Source organism: Camelus ferus, chromosome 5 (genome assembly GCF_009834535.1).
Source record: "Camelus ferus isolate YT-003-E chromosome 5, BCGSAC_Cfer_1.0, whole genome shotgun sequence".
Taxonomy (NCBI): Eukaryota; Metazoa; Chordata; class Mammalia; order Artiodactyla; family Camelidae; genus Camelus; species Camelus ferus.
Genome location: NC_045700.1, coordinates 38,541,466 through 38,567,522, shown reverse-complemented (window position 1 = coordinate 38,567,522; position 26,057 = coordinate 38,541,466). Strand labels below are relative to the sequence as shown.

The 26,057-nt window shown below is 34.9% G+C and overlaps 1 protein-coding gene across 3 annotated transcripts in view; it reads left to right on the top strand.

The window, feature by feature from the left end:
- The first annotated feature begins 207 nt into the window (after window positions 1–207).
- The window catches only part of KCNH7 (potassium voltage-gated channel subfamily H member 7), a 390,226-nt gene continuing 364,376 nt past the window's right edge, over window positions 208–26,057 (top strand). For all 3 annotated transcript variants that reach the window (XM_032479579.1, XM_032479578.1, XM_032479577.1), the window contains exons 1-2: window positions 208–489; window positions 2,169–2,399. In XM_032479579.1, the coding sequence (XP_032335470.1) occupies window positions 414–489; window positions 2,169–2,399 (307 nt within the window). In that variant the 5' untranslated portion in view covers window positions 208–413. The remainder of the gene's footprint in view (window positions 490–2,168; window positions 2,400–26,057) is intronic.

The following is a 26,057-nucleotide window of genomic DNA, read 5'->3' as shown; positions in this document are numbered from 1 at the left end:
CAGGTTAAGCCCATTTGCACTGGGAAATTGACGCTGTTCGGGAGAAGAGAAACAGATCGATTGCCCTTGTGACTCCCCGCCCCCCTCCCCACCCCACCCCCACCGCTCCCTCCCTCCTCCTCTCCCCCGCCACCTCCCCTCACCCCGCCTCCTTCCCTCTCCCCACCCCCAAACCCTCTCACCCGCGGCAGTCCGGTGCGAGGGCCCCTCCGGAAGGTGAGGGGAATGGATTGGACTCCGGTGGGAAAAGCGGGTGTCTAGAAGTGGTGCTAATGGGAAGAGATTTCTGGTTTCAAAAGAGGATGCTCCGCCACAAAGAGCGGCTCGCGCGCTGGCCTGGGCTCTAGCCGAGGAGAGATCCCGGGAGAACTCCAGAGCTCGCGGGGAGCGCTCCTCGGAAGACCGGGGTCAACATGCCTGTTCGCAGAGGGCATGTGGCACCACAAAACACATTTTTGGGGACCATCATACGGAAATTTGAAGGGCAAAGTAAGTTCGTTTGTTCTCTTCTCTCTCCCTCGCTTTCTGCTTTGATAGTGCACTTGGCGTCCGCCGCTTCTAAGCTGAGGAGACGGCAACTCCGGGCTCTTGTCAAGTTACGAGGCTGTGAAATCGAGCCAGGAGGTTCGAATGGCAGCGCGAGAGTTCTCTCTGTGATATTAATTTTGATTTACATTTTAGATTATGGTCTCCATTATAGGAGGCAATTTGATCTTCCTCTCCCACTGCTCCATTATCTGCCTTGCTACTTAATGTCCTACTCTTCTACTATCTTAAAGGGAACGTACTAGTATAACGTGGGCTTATATTTTGTGGCCGTTTTATTGTAGACTTTTTGAAAGTCAGGAGCAAGGAAGAGCATACTATTGGAACAAGAGAATGTACTTGATAGCAGCGAAGTAAATGGCTATGCAAACTGCATTTTACCCTGATTAAATTGCAAGGCTGTGGTATGACAGGCATGCTTGCTTGCTCCTAGTTTATAGAAGCTAAACTTTGCATTGAATCAATGCAAATATATCCAAAGCAGGATAATTTGGAAAAAGCAGCATCTGATCTATGTTGGTTTCCAAGGCAAACAGTTCATTATTTAAAAGAATATTTTTGTCCCTTTATATCCCCTTAAATTTCCACTAGAAATGTAAAACTTGAAGTGTAATAAGTAAATCCCACAAAGACAGAATGCAGAGAAATTTAATATTCTCACATGGACTCATTAAATGGAATAAATTATTGTTATATAAATATATTAATTTTAAATCCTGTACTTGTTAATTTATGTTTGGCATTTCCTTAAAACTACACTAACACATTTATTTTTGTACATTGTGCAGTTATTTTGGCACTGCATTTAGTGATGGGAGGATATAGTACCTTGTGTACAAAATAAACTTGCATATCCTGCTTCATATTTCATTTGCAAATAGTAAATATAATCTGTGATCAAAATTAGTAGGCCCTTTGTATGAAAATCCCTACTACTACACAAAAATGCAAGGTCCTCCAAAGTAAAAGTGAAAAGGTGTTAACATGATATTTACTGTGTGTATATGTGTAAATATTTTTGTCTTCTGGATAATATATATTATGAAAAGGTGAACCCTTTGCATTATTAAACTGCTAATTAAGGTGAAATGGCTTCATTGCTAATAGTTTCAGTTTTTTTTTTTTTCTAACATGATGTGTGTAGTATGCCATAGAGAGATAGAGAAAAGCCAAATCCAAGAATAACAACTGCTGTAAGAAAGTTGTACTCTAAGGGCCAAGGTTGAAGCGAGGAAACTGACAGCTACAGGGTGCTTCACTGTTCTGGCTTTGAAAATATTTACCTTACAATTAAATGGCATTCTGGAAATATCAGTGGGCCAGCTTGTCTGAGTGTGCATTAGGACCCTTGAGAGTTACAGGACTTGAGAACTAGACTATTTGGGAAATGATATTCTCGAAATTTGAAAAAAACGCTTCTTAATTTTTTTTTGGTAAAACTACTTAGGGCTATTAATTTCATATTTAAGGGTTTTTTGTTTTTTTCTTTTAAAAGTCCCAGCAGTTAGCAATTTGGGAAGTACCTGCATTTCAGCTCTTCTATTATGCAACAAATTGCTCCAGTGTTTATTAGAATCTTGTGGAAGATTTTTAAAGGATGCTTTACTATCTTCTTATTACAGATAAAAAATTTATCATTGCAAATGCCAGAGTGCAGAACTGTGCCATCATCTATTGCAACGATGGGTTCTGCGAGATGACTGGTTTCTCCAGGCCAGATGTCATGCAAAAGCCGTGCACCTGCGACTTTCTCCATGGGCCCGAGACCAAGAGGCATGATATTGCCCAAATTGCCCAGGCATTGCTGGGGTCAGAGGAGAGGAAAGTGGAGGTCACCTACTATCACAAAAATGGTAAAGTTTATCTATTTAGAATTCCTTATCTTTGATTCTATTGGAATGAAATTTTGACAGTTGATTACTGAAAGTTCATAGGCAGAGAAGCCACAATTATTCAGTTGAAGATATATGATTTGCTTATAGTGTTTCAGGATTCAAGAAATGTGGATACTCTCATTAGTGGACTAGTAGGGATAATTTCTTCTTTGAATAAGGGTACTCTGTATTCTTCAAAAGTCCAGTAACTTAGTGTCACTGAGGACAAAATGCCACAAATAAGTCTTACTCTCTTCCCTTTCTAAGGAATAATTTAAAGGCCAGTAATTTACTGATTGCATTGAAATGTATTTGATGGGAGATTTTTGCTTGAACTTGAAAATATTTCACAAAGCAAAGTCTTATAGAAAAATGTGTATCTGAAATTGAAACTATTACAGTTATAGATGTTCCTTGGCACTTCAACTTTATTTGATAGGCAACACCTCTTGTTTCTTTTGATCCTATATAAGATTGACGGTGATACATAGGAACTTCTAAAACTGGTCTAGTAAAGCTATGTGTATTCAAATAATAAAAGCTGTTCATGTATTCAAGATTTGTCCTAAAGTAAGAAATGGAGAAAAGAAACTATGATATGTGGAATTATTAGTCTTCGTTTTTATGGCTGCAGCAAAACTGGCATCTCAAATATAAGGTCATACCTCAACTTCAAGGGCACTCCTTTCAGGCTTCCTATGGGAGTATAAATATGTTAGACCTATAATAGTTCTCAAAGAAATACACATTTAATGGACATGCATTCATTAAATACATAATATATGTATATGAACTCACATGTATGAATGTTCAGATCTACCCGTTTTAAAGTATATACAGTCTCAAATGTGAATACTTAATGATATTTGACAATTTAGAGTGTAAAGGTAAGTCAATTAAAATGCATGTTGTAGTTAGTTTTGTTGATACTGCATTATCATTTTTTAAATTCTATTGACAGAAATCAGTGAGGCAGAGGGGTACCTAGTCAGATTTTTAGGTAACTCTTAAGATTTATAAAGAAGTAAATGAGTGATGTGTTATAGCCTATATCATGTAATGACTCATCATTTGGTAAAATACATTCTAACAGGGGAAAGGTTTAGCTCTTCCTCTTATTTTCTTATAATTAAATATTTCATGGTAGAAAATGTACAATTTTTAATTACTGGATTTTTCTTACTATCAACTTGAGTAGGTATGAATAACAAACTAGCATTGGAACAGGTTTGTATAACTTTGGATTAATCTGGAATGAAATCAGTTATATCATTATCAATCAAAACAGGGATAGTTTTTAAAGTTCTTCTCATTTTCCCCCTACTTTTTAATCAGCAGTGTTGGCATACTAGAAATAGCCTAATTGCTCTGTTTTCCTGAAAGCATTTCTTGGACAGAAGCTCTCTCTACCCAAATGCAACTCATCTTGTGTGTGTGTGTGTGTGTGTGTATCTGATGCCAACAGTTTGGACTTTTGGAATAATTTGAATGTCTGACCTTTTTTCATGTATAAATGTCTATCATGATGTCCCCACAGTCTATATTGTGGTTACTGTAGGGCATGTTGGTCCACATTTGGTCATTATGTTTTCTGGGACATTTTGGAATTTTTTTTAACTTACAGAATTTAAGTATAAAATGAATCTGAATTGTATGGATCACTTAGATACTATTTTTGAGACTGTATTTTCAGATAGAAAATGTGATTTATTAAACTGCAAATGGAATGGTGATACTTTGAAACCTAGTTGAACAATGTGACTGTGTAAAATGATCTCAGAACACTTTTAAAAAGCAATATAATGTGGAATCACAAACATGGATGTAAAAACTTCTACAGTGAAGATGCTGGTACATTTATTAATGCATATCTTCCTGTCAGTGATTTGCTTGGTTATAGGAATTAAAACCTCCTTGTTTTAGACAAGGAATCTTTATTTGGAAACTTGTCTAGGTTTATAAACGTTAACCTTTGGTGACAATTTTGATTCTGTTGGATTCATTGTCAAATGTGACTCAGTCTACAAGGACTTGGGTACCTTTAAAGTCAATGACAAATGCTGCCTGTTTTGCTTTTGTTGATATGAAGAACATGAGGTGATGGGCCAAACTTTTTCTTTCTTTCCAAAGAAAAATATTAATTTGAATGACTTTTGTAGATTGTGAAGACAGGCTTATTAGCTCTGAATGTAATCAAATTATGTTTGTGCCACTAGTTCAGATACCCTCAATAGACTCTTCAGAGTGTATTGGTTTTATTCACATGGCAACTGCAAAATCAGTCAAAGCTTGTGAAGTTCAAATGCTTTGAAAGTCTTGTCTCTTCAAGACCTGCCAGCCACTCTACATTTATAAAAGCAGGAAGGGACATGATGATCAATATTTTCACTGTTTTGTTTCCCAGAGTGTCCTGAATTCTTTGTTATTGAGGTCATTTACTTTTGAGAGGTTCTTGGTTTCTTAAGTGTATGCAGTAAGTGCTTCCTTTACTTATTCTTTATTTAGCATTGTGCAGGAATATGACTCTTGATACAATAAGCACAATGAGCAAATTAACAAAAAGTTGAGATATTATATTTCTCCTTTTCCCATTCGCTCATACTGGAGTAGCAAAGAAATGAGCATGGCATTATTTCTGAAAGTTTGTTTTCCAAATTGTCCAAAAGGCTTTAGAAACAGTTTAAACTTTTGATCTATGCAATGAGTTCACACTGATGTGGTATATGGTGAGCTGCATGATCACCATTGTGAAGCAACATTTCCTACCATACTCCTTTCTGTGATTTTACCAGGTACAGTTGGGCTTGCTGTTTACCAGAATATCAATTTTTAAAAACCTAGTTATTTGCAGTAGGAATATTTGACAGCCCATCCTTTGAGAATTCTATTTTACAGCTTATGTCATTATTGCATAAATCATTCTTGGCAGCTGTGAAATATTGCTTGAGGTGATAAAGCTGTAAATCTTTTGACATAAAACTCTAATTATACAAAACTATAATTACGCTGAGGCTTATATAAGGACGGGCATGTATTTTAATAACATAGTACACGCACTTTAAAAACATCTTTTTAATCAATAGTTATTGAGAAGTAGCAAACACTTCAGTTGTTAACTAGCTCATAGTTTGAAGATGATGTTAACAGTAAGGTAACAGAGAAGAACAACTCAGTTGGTCATCCTTTGATTAATTGCTCATCTTGTTTGGGGTGTATCATGGAACAGAGCTAGCTAGTTGAAATGCTAAACCGCTTCAGTCAGATCTAGATATGATTTTTTTACCTTAAATTACCAAGCCACTCTAAACATGGAAAAATCAAAGTAAATTTTTCCAAGAGAAGTAAAGGTCTTAACTCAGTAGGAAAACAGGACTTGAAATGCCTTATTTTTAGAGGTCAGAGCATTTCTGTATTTTTGCCATTATGCTTTCAGACACAGAGCAATGGCAATTTTTTTTTTTTAACAAATCAGAAATGTCCCTATCTTTGTGTTGCTTTTAAAGAACTAAAGGATGAGAAGGGCTGAGGGAAGTCCTTTCCTGATTCAGTCAGAGACCAGATCCAGACAGAGCACCAGTCATGCTGGGACCAGTACAAAGTTCCAGAGGTATTGTTTGACTCAGCTAAACTCAAAAGAGGTTGTGGCTTGATAACATTGAATCTACCATCTCTAAGAATTGTGCACAAAGGTTTTATAGAAAGTGCTGTGCTGACAGGAGTAAAGGTGAAGATGCGTACTGAGTGCCACCTCTCTCTAAGGTAATGTTTTAGGCACTAGAGAAACAGTAGAACGAGGTACAAAGGAGGATCCAACGTGATCTCTGCTTTCAGGATGTTTGTATTATAGAGCGCTGTCTTCTAAACCCCAAGATATTTTCTTGAAATTATTTTTTTTGAGAAAAAAAAAACTAGACTATGAAATGAAAAAGCTTTTATATAAATGGAGAACAGAATTTAGGTTTAATTACCACTCTTCCTCTAGTCCCCTACTCTAAAATAAACTTGTTTATATATATTTCCTGTCACCTTTTGTCATATATACATAATATGAACTTATTAAAGAAGCAGTGTAGTTTAAAACTTTTAAGAGCCCCAAATAAATTTCATAATAGCTTTATATAAGTTATATGGCATGTAAATATTCAGCTCTCTTAATTCCTGAATTGTATAGCAGAGATAAAGATGGTAGTTTTTAGAGAAAATTAGAAATATATTTTATGTGTGTATAATTCAAACAATAAGAAAGCTTTTCAGGGAGCATCTTGTCTAGAATTTGTTTTGGTGTTCATTTAAACTTTCAATGTATACATTTTCATGTTCCATGCAATAGAATATAGTAACAACAGTCATCATAAAATACATTTTCTTTTACATACCTAAGCTTTATAACACTTCTTGGTCCCTGGTTATTGTATAGAATTTAGATTTGATCAATTGTATTTGTTGATAAAATAAGAATTCTCAAGAAACACTCCTCCTCATTATTCAAAAACTTTATTTTAGTATTGTCCCAAGTGAAAACAAAATGTCCTAAAACTATGGGTGGGCTCTGTTTATCAGTCCCTTTTCACCACCCAACAGCACTATACCTCTAAGCAGGTCTGGTGCTAAAAAGAAGCCGTGTTGTCTGCCAGCTTGAGAAATAACTGCTCATTTCCTTTCTCACCCAAGGGGCTTGAGAACAGGGTCAGTTTAGAGCTAGACTATGTGGGAGGAACTGACTTCTCTGGCTTCCAATGTTGTTTTTATGTTTTATTTTTTTTTTAACTATAAGGAGTCACTAAATCAATTACTGGCGGTTAGCAGCAGAGAGAGTCCTAGGGTAATTGATTCATGGGGAAATAGCAGTTGGAGTATGAAATGTTAAGGCATCAACATTCATCTGGCCATCTAATCTAGGAACTTCATAGTCACTTTTTTTTTTTTTTGGCTCTCTCTCTCCTCCCTAAACCCAGTTGGTCACCAATTTCTTTCAGTATTTAAATCTGAATTATTTCCCAATGCTAACCCTACATTTCCATCACTACAAGTGCCCCAGTTGAAGCCCTCTTCATCCTTCTTCTAGAGTATTGAGGACTGAAGTTTCCCTCCCTCTGCAATCCTTTCTTCACATTGCCACCCAAGAGCTAGTTCTGAAACAAAAATCATATAACACTGCTGACTTATCAGAGCTAAGCATCATTATAAATGAATTCCATGTATTAAATGAGTACAATAATCCCATAACATATATACTTTTATTATCCTTATTTTATGAGGAGACACTTGCATCCCAGAAAGATTAACTTGCCAAATCACATGTAAGTGGTGATGCTGAAGCCTTGAAAACGTTTCCGTATTTTCTATTCAATGTACTTGTGTCATACCTTGTCTTAAAAACCTATCTTAACTTCTTAGAACTCTCAGGATAAAGTTTTAGACTCTTTAATATGATACTTGATGCTCTTCAAAGTTGAATTCACTTGGGTTTTCAAGTAGAGTATGTTTAGAGGAACTAGCTCAATTGCCAGATCTGACAATAGCCGGATAAACTTGATCAAGTTTACCTACTTGGTGCTTCATTTTCCTTTTCTGACATATATTTGGAGAATAACATTAATTTTTTAGGCTGATTGAATGTTCCATATAGAACAAAGTACATGGCATTATTTCTAATATGATTTCTTGCCCATAATATGTGCTCCATAAATATCAATTAGTTGAATATCTTGCCAAATCCATTTCTCTTACAAATCTTATATTCCAATAATATTTGACAGCTCAGAGTTTCTCAAAGAAGCCATGCAATTTTATGTCACTAAGGCTTTATTCACTCTTCAGAAGTCTTCCTTTATCTATAGTAAACACTACGAAGTCTCTATGATTAGATTGCCTTTCTCTCAGGTTCTCACCCTAAAGAAGTCATTGTCATCCTTCCAAAGGCAGATCAAAAGAAGTCTCCATGAAGTCCTTCCTGATGTTTCCACTGCCTACTCCAGAACATTAACATTCCTCTGGTTCTCGACTCCAGTGTCACAACTGGAGTGCGCTGCATGTCCTTATATATTATTGTAGTTAATTTTGAGTGTGTTCAAAGAAAATATGAAGCCTTATTAATTTCTATGTCCAGAATGTATGGCAGACTGCTTGATACAAACTATGTGCTCAATTAGCATTCACATAAAGCACAAAGAGAGGATGAGAAATGGAACCATAGAGTTGGGGAGTCAAGAAACTGAGATCAGGAGATGCTGAGAAAGTGTGTTATAGGAAAAGTGTCATATTTTGATTTTTCTTGTTTTCTCAAGAATGCTTTTAAAATGTTCTTAGAACAGTTTTCATCTTAATAAGCTAAGGTATTAAATAATCTCCATAGCCCATAACTATGCAAATAGCCTGAAAAATATTTAATAAAAAGAGAGAAGCTATTAACCAGGAATTATTAACCAGTTACCCAAGTGTCACACACTCACCACTGAATCAAAATGAAGTTCACTAGTGTCTCCAGGAATCTCTGTGTAATAGAAAGACAAACACAGAGTTCTCTTCTGATTTGAATTCACTGCTGTGTTTGACGCAGCTGCTCCACCGACTACGTAAGTTACACAGTATTGGCATTTTATATCTAATAGAACATCTTATCCCCCAGTGTTTTCTTGAGAATTCTTAATTGGCAATGAAACTTGATCTCCGGATTATTCAATAATGAGAGTGTTAAGTCTAAAATAATAAACTTAGCTTATTAAAATAATGCAAATGATAATTATTAATTATTATTGTCAAATGAACATTTTCTCTCTCTTTACCATGCTATCTACAGTTAGCAAAATTACTGAACTACCAAGAAGCAATAGAATCAGGCAGCAATAAGACATTAATCACCACAGTGAGGAAATTTGTCCTATTACTGAACAATTAGGAAGGTCAAATTGCCACTTGTCACAGATGGATTACGAGAAAACTGAGTACAAGGCTCTGATCGCTGTGACTAAACATTTCATATCTTCTTCTTGCTTCTTTCATTTATATGAAGTATCTAATTAAGAAAATCAAAGTACTCTTTAAATCGTGGCTGAGACAGCCCCCGTGCCCTTTCCTCAGTTAAAGGGAATCTGCGTGTGTACTCATTCTCCTTTTTGTGGTTTCCACTGTTTTGTGGAATGTTTCATACTACCTTTTGCTTTGAAAATGGGTTAAATAGCCTTGGCTGGTGCTTGGTGGGTTAAGAATTGAATAGGAAGGGTGAGAGAGGACTGAGGTGCATTTCTGCCCTTAGTTCGCTCGGTTTGTAAAATAACCTGAAACTGGACTGCGCTGGTGGGCCTGGCGAGGTTGCCCAAGCCACCCTGCTATTGTTCACCTGCTTTTTCCTCCAGGACAACCTGTCAGTAGACATCGTTACAGCAGGTAGAATCTCACCATTGCTGGTTTTATTGCCTCCTTTCCTTGGTGTTTTCTTTCCTTTTTCCCTGAGGATCATTAGGAGTGTTTCTATTTGTTGTTCTTTGTTTTGATAGAATATTGATTCTTGCATGCTGTTTGAAATACTGCTTTTGAGAAACATGTAATAACGACATGGGTTCAAGACAACTTAAAATGGCTGTGTCTTCTCATACTAACCTCTGTACTCATAATACCCTTCTTAACTCTATTTATTGAAGTCTGTATTAATGACCCAAGATAATGGGCATGATGATAAAAATGAAAGTATAAAATTGTTGGTGGTTTGATAATCAATTTCTCAAAGATCAAGTAAAGAACAAAATCTAGGTAAAACTAAATAAGGTATTTATATGTAAAAAAATAAAAACCTGTTTATTAGAAAAAAATCACTTATTGTTGTCACAGTCCTAAGGTTTTTGAATATACTAATTAAGATTACATTGATTCAATAGAATCAATGGTAGAGCTATACAATATTATATGTTGTGTGAATACTTTTTAATCAGGTCCCCATTTACTTCTTTTAGCTAGATTAGTTAAAATTTTTTCTTCTGGATTTGCTAAAAATCCTTATATGCACCATCCAATTTCTTTAATAGTGTTAATCAGTTGGTCCTTAGCTATACATTTATGTAGCTCTTTTATACACATGGATGTGCACTCTGGGGTTTAATTCTCCTGGTTGTAGTCCATGGACCATAGTCTTCCACCCAATTTCAATCTTCTCCCAAAGGATTAATGTTAATCCAGTTCCAATTCTGTGACTGGCTCTTTATATAAATTACTTGCCTGATTTTCATGACAGGTTTGGAAGTAGATATTATCCCATTTTACAGATTAAAATGAAGTTCAGAGTAAAGTACTGATGATTATAGGGCAAAATGTAGATAAGGTTTAAAATCTAGATTTGTCTATGCTTGCAGACTTTGTTGCCTCTAAATGATACATTTTTTAAACCTTATGCTATCCCATCCTATATGTCTTAATTCTAGTTATTAATCATAGATTCTTACTTATTATATGAGATGTTAATCTGATTACTTTAATTTGCACCAAAGGGTGAATGAAACAAGCTTTATTTTATTTTCCTTTTTATCAAAGTCAAGCAAGCTTTATCCTAGGTGTTTTGTATTTTAAACAAGACTGTATCATTCAAAGTGAGTCTCTGTCTGGCAGGATGTTCAGTTTCAGTGGGGTGAGGATAGCTAGTATATACTTGTCATCTTTGCATTATTAGTGATGGTACTCTATTCTGCTAATAAGAAAATCTGTTTTGGACTGTCAGCTTAGGTTTGGGGGACATTTTTCCTTAAGGACCTTAGACTACTATTCGTCTAGTCTTTATCCAGGAGGTCCAGAAGAAAATGTGTACGGTAGTGTGATTCAGGAGATGAAGCCCTATTGTATTTTCATCCTTTCTCCTTCCCTACAATGGGGTTTTATTTCCTGGCAGAATTATGTGATTTGACAAAATTCACTGCTAGTATTTAAAGCGGAAATTATACAATTGCTGGTATAGGAGAGTCTCTGGTTTATTTAAAACCTCTCCAGCTTTTTTCATCTTGACCCTAATGTCAGACTTGGTTTGTACTACATGCCCTACCATCCAGTGCCTCCCAGCTCTTCCCAGAGGCTGCCGTCCTCTCCTTCGCATAATCTCTAAAATCTAAATTTCTCAGGCAACCTTGTCCACAGTTCTGAACAGTTTTTACCTTGTGTCTATTAGAACACCTATGAAATTATCTTGAAATAATTTGTTCCTGTGTCTGTCTCTTCCACACAAAGTTAAACTCTCTGAAGGGACTTATCAAGGCATTTATTTTAAAAATGAGGAAATGGAAAGAGAGCAAAAAATAAATTTAAAAGAATCCAGGAATACACCTGTTCAATGACAAAAATGTCAAGTAGCACATTTAGAGAACTCTTACATTTGACATCCTGTGCCTAGATATGAGAGTTGTAAAAATTAACAACTTATATTGTTTATTCATTGAGTAACTTAACTTGCTGACATATAATTTATATCTTACGAAGCAATTTGTTCTAATACTTAATAACCTGTAGCTTTTTCTAAAAGGACATAACAACTGATCAACCTTCAGTTCACCTCGAAGGAGAGAGGTGAATGGTCAGGACAGTCCGGATAAATCCTTAATGCCTACACAGTCAGCTGATTCTGATGGGGCAACCAAGGTCAATAAAAGGAAGAATAGTCTACATGTTCTTATAATAATATATGCAAGCTTGCAAGCTATCCTGACCCCCTCTTGTCTTTTCTTAGTTGAATACACATGATAAAATACTTGTAAAAGCTTGCAATTATTCTGTTGTATTTTTCTCCCCACCCTGAAAACAGCCTCATACGTACATGTGTCTCCAAACACATTTAATTCTTTTGCCCCAACTGTGAGTCATGGATTGAGATTGTAAGTCTTGTATGGTATCAGCAGACACTTCATCTGTCACATCCTGATACAGGATTTTGCCATCTCAATAAGGACTTCATGTCTCTACTCTCTCAAAGTGATTTAATTCCACAGTCAAAAAATTAGAAAATAAGAGAACAAATAGGAACAAAAACCTATAATCTTGAACCTAAGAGATAGCCACTGTTAAAATGATGGCAGGTATTCTGTCTATAATTTTTCTACACAAATACACACACATTCACACATGCACACACCTTTTGTTTACATGACCAGGATAGCATTATATTTACACCAAACTCTAGCCTGTTTTCCTCACTGAAAATTTTATCCTGAACATGTATATGTTTTAATGATTATATAGTATTTATTACATGGCCAGCTCATAAATTATTTTAATGCTCACAAAGTACTGCATTGAAAGAAATAACATTACCAACAATACCCTATTATTGAACACTTTATCATTTACAACTCTTCACAATTGTAAAAATATACTATTTTTCCCTTAGTATATATTCCCAGAAGTATAATTGCTGGGTAAAACAGTATGTGGATTTTAAAAACCTTTGGTACCTCTTGTCCAGTTATACTCCCATCTAATTGCACATTTTCTGTATATCATAAAACTTGGCGTGCTTTTTCGTTTTTGTTGACCAATGAAAATAGTATCTTATTGTCTGATCACTGAATTTAGGCCAAAATCTTTATTGTAAATCGTGTAGAAAATATTTATTTAAAGAAAACAGTACTCAATATTGCCAAAACTTTGGAGCTGTGGGACTGTCCTGTCTCGATGCCCCTCCCACACCAGGGTCCCTCTTCCAAAAACTGCTTTTCACATTCATATTTTCATGTCAGTAATTTTCTAGTAGTTTTCCAAGCCTCAGATTCAGAAACCAGTACCAGGTACCGACTACTTAACAGTGTTCCTTGAATTTTTTCTCCTTTCGATTTAGAATGAGTTGGATTTTAAGTTACTTTCAATACTGCTTGTTATCTTTGTAAACTATGATGAAAAATCTTGATTCGTGAAATTTTTTATTCAATAGTTTGCATATGAACTGATATACATATACATAGATATATTTAAATTTTTATAGTTTTGCTTAGATTCAAAGTGATAGGCACGCAAGGTAATAAACTCACAATGAACATTCAGCTAAGAAACCATATAGTGGAAGTGGAATGTATTTGTAACCATAAATGGTACCAGTGACTCAAAATTACACAGTAATACGTGAGGAAATACATAAACAACAGAAACTCAACATAGTATTAGATAAGCTGCTGGCTTCATCCCAGTGTAATACTACTGACGTGACTGCAGAGAAAGATCATTCTCTTCCTAGGCTGCCTTACTTAATCAGGACTCCCAGTGCTCAGGTAATCTGATCTTTCTAGCTGTGACTCAATTCTCGGGGCTTCCCTCCAGGTGTTCTTTATAATGAATGTCACTTAACCAAGGCTCAGGGGGAGTTATGGTTTCCCAAATTACTATTCTCAGAATTTACTCCCTGAATGAAGGTCTACACAAAAATGCCACTAATGATGCCCAGCCCCAGCTGTCCTGTTCCTTGGCTTCTATTCAGATCTCACTTTAAAACTGCAAGACTTGTTTCTTTGCACAGTTCATGTTTCTAGAGTGAGCAGAAGGTGTCCTACTGAAATTTCATACCCACCAACATTCATTATTTTAAAAATATTCACAACAATGTGAGTAAAATGTGAGTTGCACAACATTTGTTTTAATTATTGGCTCCTTCGAAGATGCCAATAACTTCAGTGATGAATTTCCCTCTGGAACATAATTAATTTAAAAGAGTCTGTGACTACTTTTTATTACTAGTCTAAATTTTTTGAAAATGTGAGGGATACTGATTATGGTCTCTAAATTTTTACCAAGTAAGAGTTTATAACATTCTTGATATTTCTTCAATAATAGAAAATAAAGCTAAACATCTGGTTGAACTACAGCTCAGCTACAGAAATGAAAATTAATCTCAAGTGTAAACAAATGGCAAGAGTAATTTCATAAATATTTCCTATAGGGCATTTGAAAAATCACTACTAACATTTAAAAAAGATTTTTCAGAAGACAGGGCTTAGAGATTTTAGTTAGAATATCTGAGGTTATAGAAATAATATCCTTTAAAGTATACAAAAATGAGGATGAAGCCGGCCTTTTAATTATTTTAGCTGCATATTGGAATCCTAGAAAAAACAAACAAGAAATTTGAAGCATTTTCTTTTCATTCCTGCAGAGGTAACACACGCTAACTTCTGTTAAAGATTCCAAGAGACAAGCACTAAAGAAATCAGAAAAACTTATCTGAAGTAATGACTTTATAAAATAACCAGACATACAGGGCCTCCTTGCTACCAATATCATTTGTTCCAGTATTAGAATAATCGCCCCCCTCCCTGTTCCCACGTCCAGTTTATTCATAACTCAATTGAAGAATCAGACCCTGGATACTTTTCTTTTTGTTGATTTCAGTTTTTTATATTTGTGTACACTGGTATTTTGCTAATGAGTCCAAAAGACTGGGCTTGCTAAATTATCTGTGGCAATTTGTATGTTATTCTATAACTGGGATGAATTAAGTAGAAGATTGTGGTTTGAGCACTTTAAATGATAATAATAATAACTATTATTTATTGAGCTCTTACAATGTGCCAGTATGCTTCTGAAATCTCATTCCTCTCCAGTCCTCACAACATCTTATTGAGTAGGTATTTGATTATTCCCATTTTACAGATTGAGAAGGTGAAGTCGGTTAGCTTTCCCAAGGGTTACACAGTGGCCTGTATCGAAGCTGTGATTTAGGTGGAGGTTGTCTACTTTCAGAGCTGATGCCTTCAGAGTTCTCCTGGACCAGCTCAAGCCACCTTCTGTCCATGTAGGCTCTCTGAAACACACAGTGTACATATATTTGACATAGAGTCAAGTTCTATCTTGATGGAAAATGTAAATTGTTTCTGGATTTTAGACACTTGCATGTTTTAAATTTGGAGGCTTCTAATCCTTATCGCTAATCTCTGGTAAGCAATTAGACAAATAATTCTGGTGTTTTCGAAATAATTTAAATTCACCAGTTTCCACAGTGTCTAATTCAGTGCCCTGCCTAAAGTAGCTGCTCAACAAATAATTTCTTTAAGTAAATAAATGAATGAATTAAACAGGAGGCAAACTCTCTTAACCATTGGATCTGTCAGTTACTTCTTCCATAATGTGGAAGTCGTCTCTTGCCTCTTTGAGAGAGATGGTAAAAAGAGGGAGCATAGCATAGTGGCTAAGGTCGTGGATTCTGTAAACAGGTGCCTGGGTCTAAATCTTGAAATATTCATCATGTGATCTTCATGTTACCTAACTGCCCTGTCCTCAGCTTCATTGTCAGTGAAATGGAGGCTCTGATAATGATAGAAAATATCTTACAGGGTTTTACGAGGACTAAACACATCTATATTTATAAAAGCACTTACAAAAGCTCCTGGTACCTAGTAAGTGTAATGTAAGTGTTAACAAATAAAATGATATGAAATAAATTTTTTTAAAGGTGGAAAGGAATTGGGTTAAAAATATATATTAAGTTGATATGCTTACTGTTTTGCTCAAAAGGAAATTTGGAGCTGCATGTGTGACTGAGTAAGAAAATGTGAATCAAATTTTGACGTCAGTAGGTAAAAGAAGATAGCAGTATTTCTTGAAAAATTTAAATGTGAGATTCCAGGGACTTTATCATGTGATTATGGCCCAAATCAAATTCTGTATAATTTAATTTATTTTTAGACCTATTTTGAAATGCTGAAACTTGTTTTAGGTATGGTTGCCTTGAAAATGTCAGCAGTCTGGGCAACTTAGACTTTAACAATTTTTCTCTGCACAGCTGCCTTTCAGCTACATTGCACCAGTTCCAGACGGATATTCCAGAAACTAGTGTATTTTGAAAGCAATAGTTCCTCAAGTGACAGTGAGGTGTGAGCTCAGTCCAGCCTTCCTCCTCCCAGGATTTAGGAGGAATAAAGATAAATCTTATTTAAAGTAAAGTTGTAGAATTAATTGAAACCTACTGCTTTGAAGAAAATATGTAGATATAAATACCCAAATATAGGCACCATAGCTAAGGAGACCATATAATTTATCATCCAAAGCAGGATTCGTTTTAACGTAAAAGAGAAAGTTATTAGTAATTATACCAGGAGAACAGGAAAAAAATTCAGTACTGTCCAGGCAAATTGAATGTATGAATACTCTAAATACAACCTACATCTGGCACTGTGTATCAGAATTTTCAAAATGTAATCCGTTCTATAGTACGGATTTTTCATGAACAATTTTTAGGCTCCTGAAACTGGTCAGTTTAAAAATGTAGCCACTCCTTCTTGTGATGCCTAAAATGCTTACTGTGTAGACAAAGGCAGTATCTTGCAATCTGGAGAAATGAGTCAGAATTCCTCTAAAGAATATATTGCACCTGCTGACCTCTTTGAAATAAAACTACAAATGAATCTGTCTATAAATACCACGTTGAAAGTTCTTAGCACGGGAATTAACCTTGACCACTTTGTGAGCCACGGTGAGTCATGAGAGCAGAATGGACTAAGGGTAAAGAGACTGAGTTCCTTGTTGAATGCCAACAGCTCTCTATAGGATATCTTTGACTCTCAAAGATCTTCTAAAGAATCTTTATCTTTGAATCTGTTAAAGCATATGTGTGCACAGGGCGTGTGCACAGCCCTCTTTTTCCCACCTTCTCTGTTAGGCTTTAGTCATAAGTGTTTGTCCATTTGTAATCTCAAGAGAAAATTAGCCTTGCTTTGTGTGTAAAATTAATTGTCTAAAAGATGTATACTAAGTAGGAAGAATAACTCCAGAAAATTTGGGACAGACAGCATTAAGCAGAAAGTTATCAACATTATAATGAAAACAATCAAAATTAATTAGTTAATTAATGCGGATTTTCAATACAAAATGAACTTGTTAGTTCTCATGAATTTAAATGGAAATTGATCTCTCCAAATTTAAGGAGAAAGTGCAATTATCAGAAAATCGGAATTAAGGAATAAGAAATTTTTTTCAGAGGAAAGTTAAATGAAAGCTAGTATTCTCATATTGTTTGTATTTTTCCAAATTCACTACAAACGTAAAGAAAATCATCTTTGTGAAAATTGAATTTGTAAACAAATTTCGCTTTTGCAGTAATACGATATAAAAAGGAAAAAAAAGCCTATGAATAAAAGTAATCGTAAAAATTATCTTTCCCTTCTGGATTCAGCTGTTCGTTTTTAAATTACCTCTGGTTGTTGAGATCATTGCCCATGATAAAACATTACCAGAAGAGTCTGGGCAAAAAATAAAGGCATGAGAAATTATACCCCCAACACTTACCTGTCTCTTTTCCTGTTGACTTATGGTGTCCCATTAACTTTATAATTGCTAAATAAAAGTTCATGGAATAAAGAAATAACTTAATAAATACATTGAAGAGCTTATATGATATATGGAGATGGAATGTGCATTATTGTGGGTGGTCATATTTTTCACTGAAGATGGGTCTGTCCTCCTTTTAATGAACTAGGATTAAAACACACACACACACACACACACACACATGCACACACACACACATGCACACACACACACACACAGACTCTCAATCAGCATTATTATCAATTTAGCCTTAATGAAAAGTTAATTACAGAAAAGAGCAGCGTATGATATTCTTGGTTAAGGAGCAGTTTCCTCTAGTCCCTTACCCTGCATTCTCCCTCAACAACTTATTCCGGGGAAACATCCTGCCTCCAAACAAAGGGTAGAAATCTTTGGCAGCTCAAAAGCACAAAATTTACTACTGTCTTTTAAGTGCAACCAAATTAGCATTATTCTTGCAAATTTACAGGAAAGATTGATCCATATGTCTAAATCTGCTATTATCACTTTAAAGGTTTTATTTTGAAAAATATTTAGAATTACAGAAGAGTTGCAAAAACATTACAGTGACTTCTCGCATTACCTTGCTATAGATTCAGCTATTGTTTTCAAATTGCCATATTGGCTTTATCTCTGTCTACCTTTTCTATATAACATATATACACATTGCTATTTTATGTCTATTTACTTATTTTGCTAAGCCATTTGAACAGATTTGCACAGATCATGACCCTTCACTCTTAAGTATTTCAGTGCTTTATTCATTAATAATAAGGAAATTCATTTAAGTAGCTACAGCTTAATTATCAAATTCAGGAAATTTTATGTGAGTACAGTTCCATTTATCTAACACACCATATTTTCAGATTTGCCAGTTGTCCCTATATTGTCCTTTAGCTAATTAGTTTTTAACAATTCAGGATTTAAACCATTGTCATACATTACACTTTGTTGTCAGGTCTCTGCAGTCTCCTTTAATCTGAATCACTTCCTCAGCCTTCCTTGTCTTTCATGACATTGTTGTTTTTTAAAGGTACAAGCTCATTCTTTTGTAGAATGTTCAATTTAGGTTTGTTTGATGAATCCTTATAACTTGATCAAGTTGTGGATATTTGTCATGTATAATACATAAGTTATGTTATATCCTTTTCAGAGCATTGCCAGAAGCATCTAATGTCAGTCTGTCCTGTTACTGGTGAAGTTAACTTTGATCAGTTGTCATACCACTTTTTCACACCGTTTGACCAAAACTTGGAAAATTAAATTTTAAAATACCCTTAAAGTCAACATCAACAGACTAAATTTAACAAAAACAGGCAAGACATCTATAATGAAATAATCACAAATATTATTAAGAGTCACAAATATTATTAAGAGAAGTTACGGAGCAAATAAGTAAATGGAGAGATATTCCATGTTCATGAATTGGAAGTCTCAATATTGTAAAACTGTCCAGTTTTCCCAAGTTGACTACAATGCTAACCAAAATTACAACAGATTTTTTGAAATAAAGTAATAAACTGATTCAGAAATTTATATTAAAATGCAAAGGATATAGAATAGCCCCCCAAAAATAACGCAGAAAAGTAGAACTGGAGAACTTGGAGTTGGAGAACTCTAACCACCTGATTTTAAGAATTACTCTAAAGCTACAGTGATCATGCCAATGGGGTATCAACATATGTGTAGGTAAATAGATCAATGGAACAGAATAGTTCATAAATACATCCTCACATATATAGTTAATTGATTTTTGATAAAGATGCAAGGTAGTTCAGTTGGGGAAAGTTGAGTCTTTTCAACAAATAGCTAAATTAACTTAAAAAATATGGGAATAAGTGGACCTTGACTCTTACATTATACTTTGCACAAAAATTAACTTGATACCATTTGTAGACCTAAACATAAAAGCTAAAATTACAAATTTTCTAGATATAACTCCCAAAAAAGTCTTTGTACCTTTCAGTGGGCAAAGATTTCTAAGAAAGAATACAAAAGGCACTACCCATAAGAATCAAAATGATGAATTGGACATCATCAAAATTAAAAACTTATGTGGTACATCAAAAATTCCATTAAGAACATGAAAATTGGCATAGACTGGGAGAAAATATCATCAATGCATTTATTTGGCTAAGGAATTATATTCTATATATGTGTGTATATATAACATATAATAAATATATGCATGTGTCTACAAATCTGTAATAAAAAGATGAACAACCCAAATAAAATGATGGGCAAAAGACTTATATAGATATTTTACAGAAGCAAGATACGCAATAGCCAATAATCACATGAAAAAAGAAATTCAGTTTAAAACCAAAAATGTCATTTGATACCCACCAGAATAGATAAAATTAAGACCGACAACATCAAATACTGGTGAGGATATGGAGCTACTGAGACTCTCATACATTGCCAGTAGGATTACAAAATAGTATAAACACTGGAAAAGTGTTTAGTGTTTCACTATAAAATTAAGCATGCACCTACTTTATGATCCAGCAATTCTTCTTCTAGGTCCTTATCCAAAAGAAATGAAAATATATGTACACAAAATGATTTGTATCACTTGTTTGTAGTAGCTCACATCTGGAAACAACCTCAATGTTCATCAACAGACAATTAGCTAAATAAATTGTGGTATAGCCACTGATGGAACACCAGTCAGCAAATAACCAATAACAAACTACTGATATAAAAAATAACATGAATGATTCTCAAAAACATGTTGAGCAAACAAGCCATAAATAAAAGAATAAATACGGCATAACTCCATTCATATAAACTTCAAGATTAGGAAATACAAACTAATCTATGGTGGTGGAAGTCAAAACAGATTGCCGATGGATTGAGCGGGAGTGGGAACTGACGGGAAGGGGGCACATGGGAACTTTTGGGAGTGGTGGACGTATTCTCTGTCTTGACTGGGTGTTGATTGTATGAGTCTCTATATTGGTCCAAACTCAACAAACTGTATAATTCAGTATGTGTTTCACTGTACATAAACTTTTCTTCAATTTAATAAAGTCACTATTTACTTTCAAACAATTTTTTCTATAACCAAACAATCTTTGCACAGACTTCAGTGAGACTTAAACACATTAAGTGAAATACATTTTTTAAATTCTGGGCATTTACTTTCACGTATATGGGAATGAGCATTATGTTTAATATTCCACATTTGGATTTTCATCATAGCAATAATAATCATAGTCCATAACTCATTTTCTGTCTTTTTCCAAGTTAAAAGACAGTAACAATATCCGGAAATACCAACCAGGATTTATTTTCATGCTTTAAGTTAAAAAAGTTTACATAGTTGAGTAACAACTAGTTTTGTTTATTTTCCCCAGTGGCCTCTCGGATTTTAGCAATGCCTCAGACGAATGGATCTTCTGTTTATTCTAAGTTGGCCTATTTCTATCCACTTTCCCCCCTTGTAAAAGTGGTAGTCTATAATTTTAAATTCAGTATATCATTCTCTTAAAACTATATTGAAACTAATTGCATTTAATTCTTTCCTTCATTAGTCAGTGGTATCTCAGTTTTGTTTAAGGGTATTATTTTTATTTTTAAGTGGCAAGTGGATTTCAGTAATCTGTGAGCCCTTCAGGGTAGGGTGCTTTCTATTGATTTCTGCTTATAGTTCTCAAGATTATATTATCGGAAAGGGCAGAAATGACCATTTTAATGAGAGTCATTTTTTTTCTGAGATGCTGATCCAGAGAGTTCTACCAAAATAAAACATGGGTCAGTAGAAAGGAAATGAGTGATAGGGAAGATTTCTGAGTAGGATTTTTTAATCTGTAGAATAATACTTTTGAGAAAATTAATTTTGTAGTTCAAAAGATACATACATGCTACTCATGTGTTTAGATGTATTCCTTCCTCACCAGAATACTGAAATCTAGAACAGAGCTTTCTTTGAGCATTGCAGGAAAGCATGTTTAAATGTATAGTTATATTGGGATTAATATGGCTGCCCCCAAGAGATGATACTGGTTGAATTTACAAATGTGTCTTAAATGAAAAGTCTATAAAACTTAAAATCAATTCAAACCACACCTTAAACCTAGTTCACATACTACTTCATAAGGTTTTTTCTAATGACAGGACATTTCCTCACATTTATCATAATGAAAGTTGAACTATAACCTAGTTTTTTGTTACATGATAGGCCACTAAAGATAATTGAATACATATTTATAGCTTTATTGGGAAAAAATTGTGTCTGATTTTTTTTCTTTATCATTCTGAGTACTTCTATCAATTTGGAATATTTAAAGCTTTACTTGTTTAAACAGAGGCTTCATTTTGATACTGTTCCTCTAATTATAAACTGAACTAGCATATTTAGAATAAGTTGGGGGATAATTCTCCTTTAATTGTAGTAAACATTAGATTTGTCCCTATGGTCTTTAAACTTGAAATATTGGGGGAGATTACTTTCTGTGAAAAATGTGATTTTCAGAATATAAAGACAAAGTTCATACTGGCTACTCAGTTACTGGAAAGGGTGAAAACAGAATGGAAAAGAAAAAAGGAAAGAAAGAAAGAAAAAGAAAAGGAGGGAAGGTTCAAATTCAGGAAAACAAAACTGTGAAATGGAAAGAAAGTAAACATATAAGCCTCTAGTGGAGAGTGAATAAGATAGGAAAACTGCTTCAAGGCAATGAGGGAACAATAGAATGGATTTAAAAACATAGGCTGTTGCTTCCTTCCCTCAAAAGAAAACATGTCAGTGCAATCTCAGACAAGCAGAAGTTCAAGAGGGTTATCAGAGACTAGACACCATGATCCTAGAAGGATGAATTCGTCAGTGTGAAGAATATTTATTCCTTAGATCTGTTTACTGTTCTATTTGGAGCTGAGGCAAGAGTGATGAATAATGGATAACAGGACACCCTAATTGTCTCTGTAACAAAGTCAGCAGCCCTGGAATTCATTGTATCTTATTGTGTGAGAACCATATATTGACAGTTACACAGATGAAAGAGCTTCCCTTCTATAGATAACAGGTCTTTGTTCCAAACAGGAGATTTACTTTTCTAGAAGTAGAAGCTAATTCTTGGGGGCCTATTTTGCCTTCTGCACCTCATCTCTTTGGTGAAGTAACTAGATTAAGCCTCATGAGAAACAAGATGATGATGATAGTGGCATTTTCTCCCTTGAGTCAGTTTAAAACAGTACTGTCAAGAGACGCAATGCTGCAGAATCACAGAAGTTTAAGATACTAAGAAACTGGGATCACCTATAATGCTTTCTAGGAAGTGGCACAGAGTAGCTGCCCCCCAAAATACTAAATAATTCACCAGCTTCCTGCCTGCCAGCTTCCCTGCCTCTTTTCCTCCCTTTCTTTTTCCCTTCCTCCTTCCCTCCCATCTTTCCTTCCACAGCCTTTATTTTACAAGTGTAGAAACCAAGGCCAAGCAACTAGTCCAAGTCCACTTGGCATCAAGACCAAGGCCCACATCTTCCAGTTTCTCACACAGGGCTGGATTTCCCATTGTGTAGTGAAAGCCTTGTCTTGCTGCTCAGAATCTCAAACAAGCAGTATTCTTATAGGTGTAAATAAAGATTTAGTTTCCTTTTCTTTCAGGAACACTCTGCCTGAGTTGCAAAACATTTCTCACTGAGGTCAGCAATCATACAGCTTTTTATTTCCTTATTGAGCATTTCATTTGCTCTTTTGGTGTTTTTTTAAACCACCTTTCATGACACTTTTTTCCCCAATACAATACATGAAGTGTATGAATCCTTAAATTGATTTAAGCCACTTGAGAAGGGACAGTGCTATTTGTACCGTATATTAAAATAGTGAGACATCACTATTTGCCATAAAATGATATTGCAGTACCCTGGGTTGGGAACTCACATCTCAGAGCATCTACAGAGATATGAGACATGAAAGGGAAGGCAGATCTGTTTGAGTTGGTGGATCTGATGTATTCTGTATGAGCTCCTGCAGGTAGTCTGGGGTAATGAGCTGTTACAGACAGTTCTAGAGGATGTTAGTATTTGTGTCCATGAGAAATGCTAATATCATCCAGGCTTATCTATGCCTTGAAGACAATTCATGCCCACGATTGAAGAAAAAAGTCAAATGAGGACAATACATCCTAGTTATAGCTCGATTTTTGAAATTTGTGTATTTTTGTGTTTTTCTGATTACAGTTTCAGAATATGAATACAATCTGTAGAAATTACTCCCTAACGGAAGCACCTCCAACCTGCAAACTTTTTGTCCAATGCCCTTTTGGCTCCCAGTTGTGCCTAAGAGGACACAACTCTACCCTGCCGATTGTGCTCTTAATTTGCCCAATTGCGGGAAATAATAAAACATTCAGTTTTTAAAAACTCCATCTATTGAGGGGGTGTTTGGATAGAAGTTTGAAAATGCACAGTTCCATTTGCTGCTACCCTCATTTGGTAGATTTACCCTTATATTTTGACTGTGTATATGTGCTGTTAAGGTATTTATGCCTCTGTTTAAAAAAAAAAAAGAATAGTAATAAGTGACAGTCATATTATTTTATTCAAAGAGGTATGTGCTTGTGGCCTACTTTTTTCAAAGTCATTTTTTCTTTAATTCCTAAATGGTCATTAGAGGAAGAAACTTATAATATTTCAATAATATAGTCTTTTTCTCATTTACTATTATGTTGTAGTACAAGGTGTCTGAGAAATCTAAACATGGGGGGGATCATTATTGAAGTAGCTTTTGATAAAAATCTCACTACTAATTTTCATTAGAAACTAATTATAACTCAGTATAACTGCCACTAAAATTCAGTATAATATTTAAGAAGGTAAAGGATTGGGAATCATAATAATGATCTGGCTGGATTTTTAATTACATGAGAAGAAGGATGAAATACTAACTGATCTGTTAGACGTGGACTTAGACCAAACAGACCACCAGTCAGAAAAGACTGCTTCCCAGAAAGGCAGGAAGTCAACCAGAAGAGGCTGGAGCAGGTCCTGGAGGCCCTGACATGTCAGGGATAATCCTTTAGTAGTAGCTGGATTATGTGGATATTTATGGGGTCACATTCAAAGGGCCATGATTAGTGTCAAGTATGCAGGAGTACTTCAGGATTTTATTAACAGGAATGGCTATACTGAATGTAATTACCAAATTATCATATATGTATTTTGATCATATTCATATATCACATCATGGGATATAGTTGATGTATAATATATAAATTACAGGTGTACAACATAGTGATTCATGATTTTTAAAGGTTGTATATTCCACTTATAGTTATTATAAAACATTGGCTACATTCCCTGTGTTGGACAGTATATCCTTATGATGCCTTATTATTATATGCAATTTATGTAATAAGTGATTTTCATTCCTGAATGCAAGTCTCCATTAGGAAAGCTTGGTGTGGTAAATTTCTCTCTACTCTTATGGAAAATTCATTAGAGTAGTCATATTGGGGAAGGGAGTTACTTATTGGGAGGGAATGTAGAATATCGTATTTATTCATGCATGAAATAATAGATTTTTGTATTTAAAATTATTTTTTATTAAGACTATATTGGTGGACTGATTCACAGTTTCTTTTACTCTAGCCAAATTGTTATAGCACACCTGACTTTGTCAAATAGCAGCTACTGAAAAAAAGAAAGCTTAGGATTTTTGTGAATTATTTTATCATGTCTGCTTAGAAGTTTCTTAGTAAATGAAATTTAGAAGTTATTAGAACCATCTTGAAAGAGGTAGATGATATTACTGATAAGACAGTTCACTGTCTGTTTTCTTCCAAAATTCTAAATAAAGCTAGAGCATGATTTATTAAATATTTCTGTCATGTTTGGTGTGTAAAAGTAAAACAGAGGATGCAAATATTAAAATAAAAATTTCCTAATGACAGACTTAAGAGAAATTCAGGTGAATTGTTATATTTGTAAAGCTGGGTGATCATAGTGGATGGGAAATCATTGTCTCTCAGTGCCCGTAGAGCTTTTCCCGCCAACAATTGGGAAAGAGTGAATGATAGGCATAAAGTGCTGATCTTAAGGTCTTAGAAGTTTCACCAAGTGTTAATGAGCCTCACCAATCACCCCCAATGGCAGCCTAATATTTTATAGCCTCTCTAAATAAAGTGTTCTTCTCTACTGTTTGGTGACACTATAGTGTGTACACCTGATGAGGAAGACTGTTCTGGCAGAGGAGAAGAGTGCAAATTTGACTTTCATTTTCATCCAAGGTTATTTTACGTTTCTTTGAATTGAAGATGAGCTCATGTCAATTACGCCTCGGCCTTCTTGAATTCTGGGGAGAAAAGCTAACTAATGTTAACCATACAGGCCACCACATTTTCTGATTTATCTTCT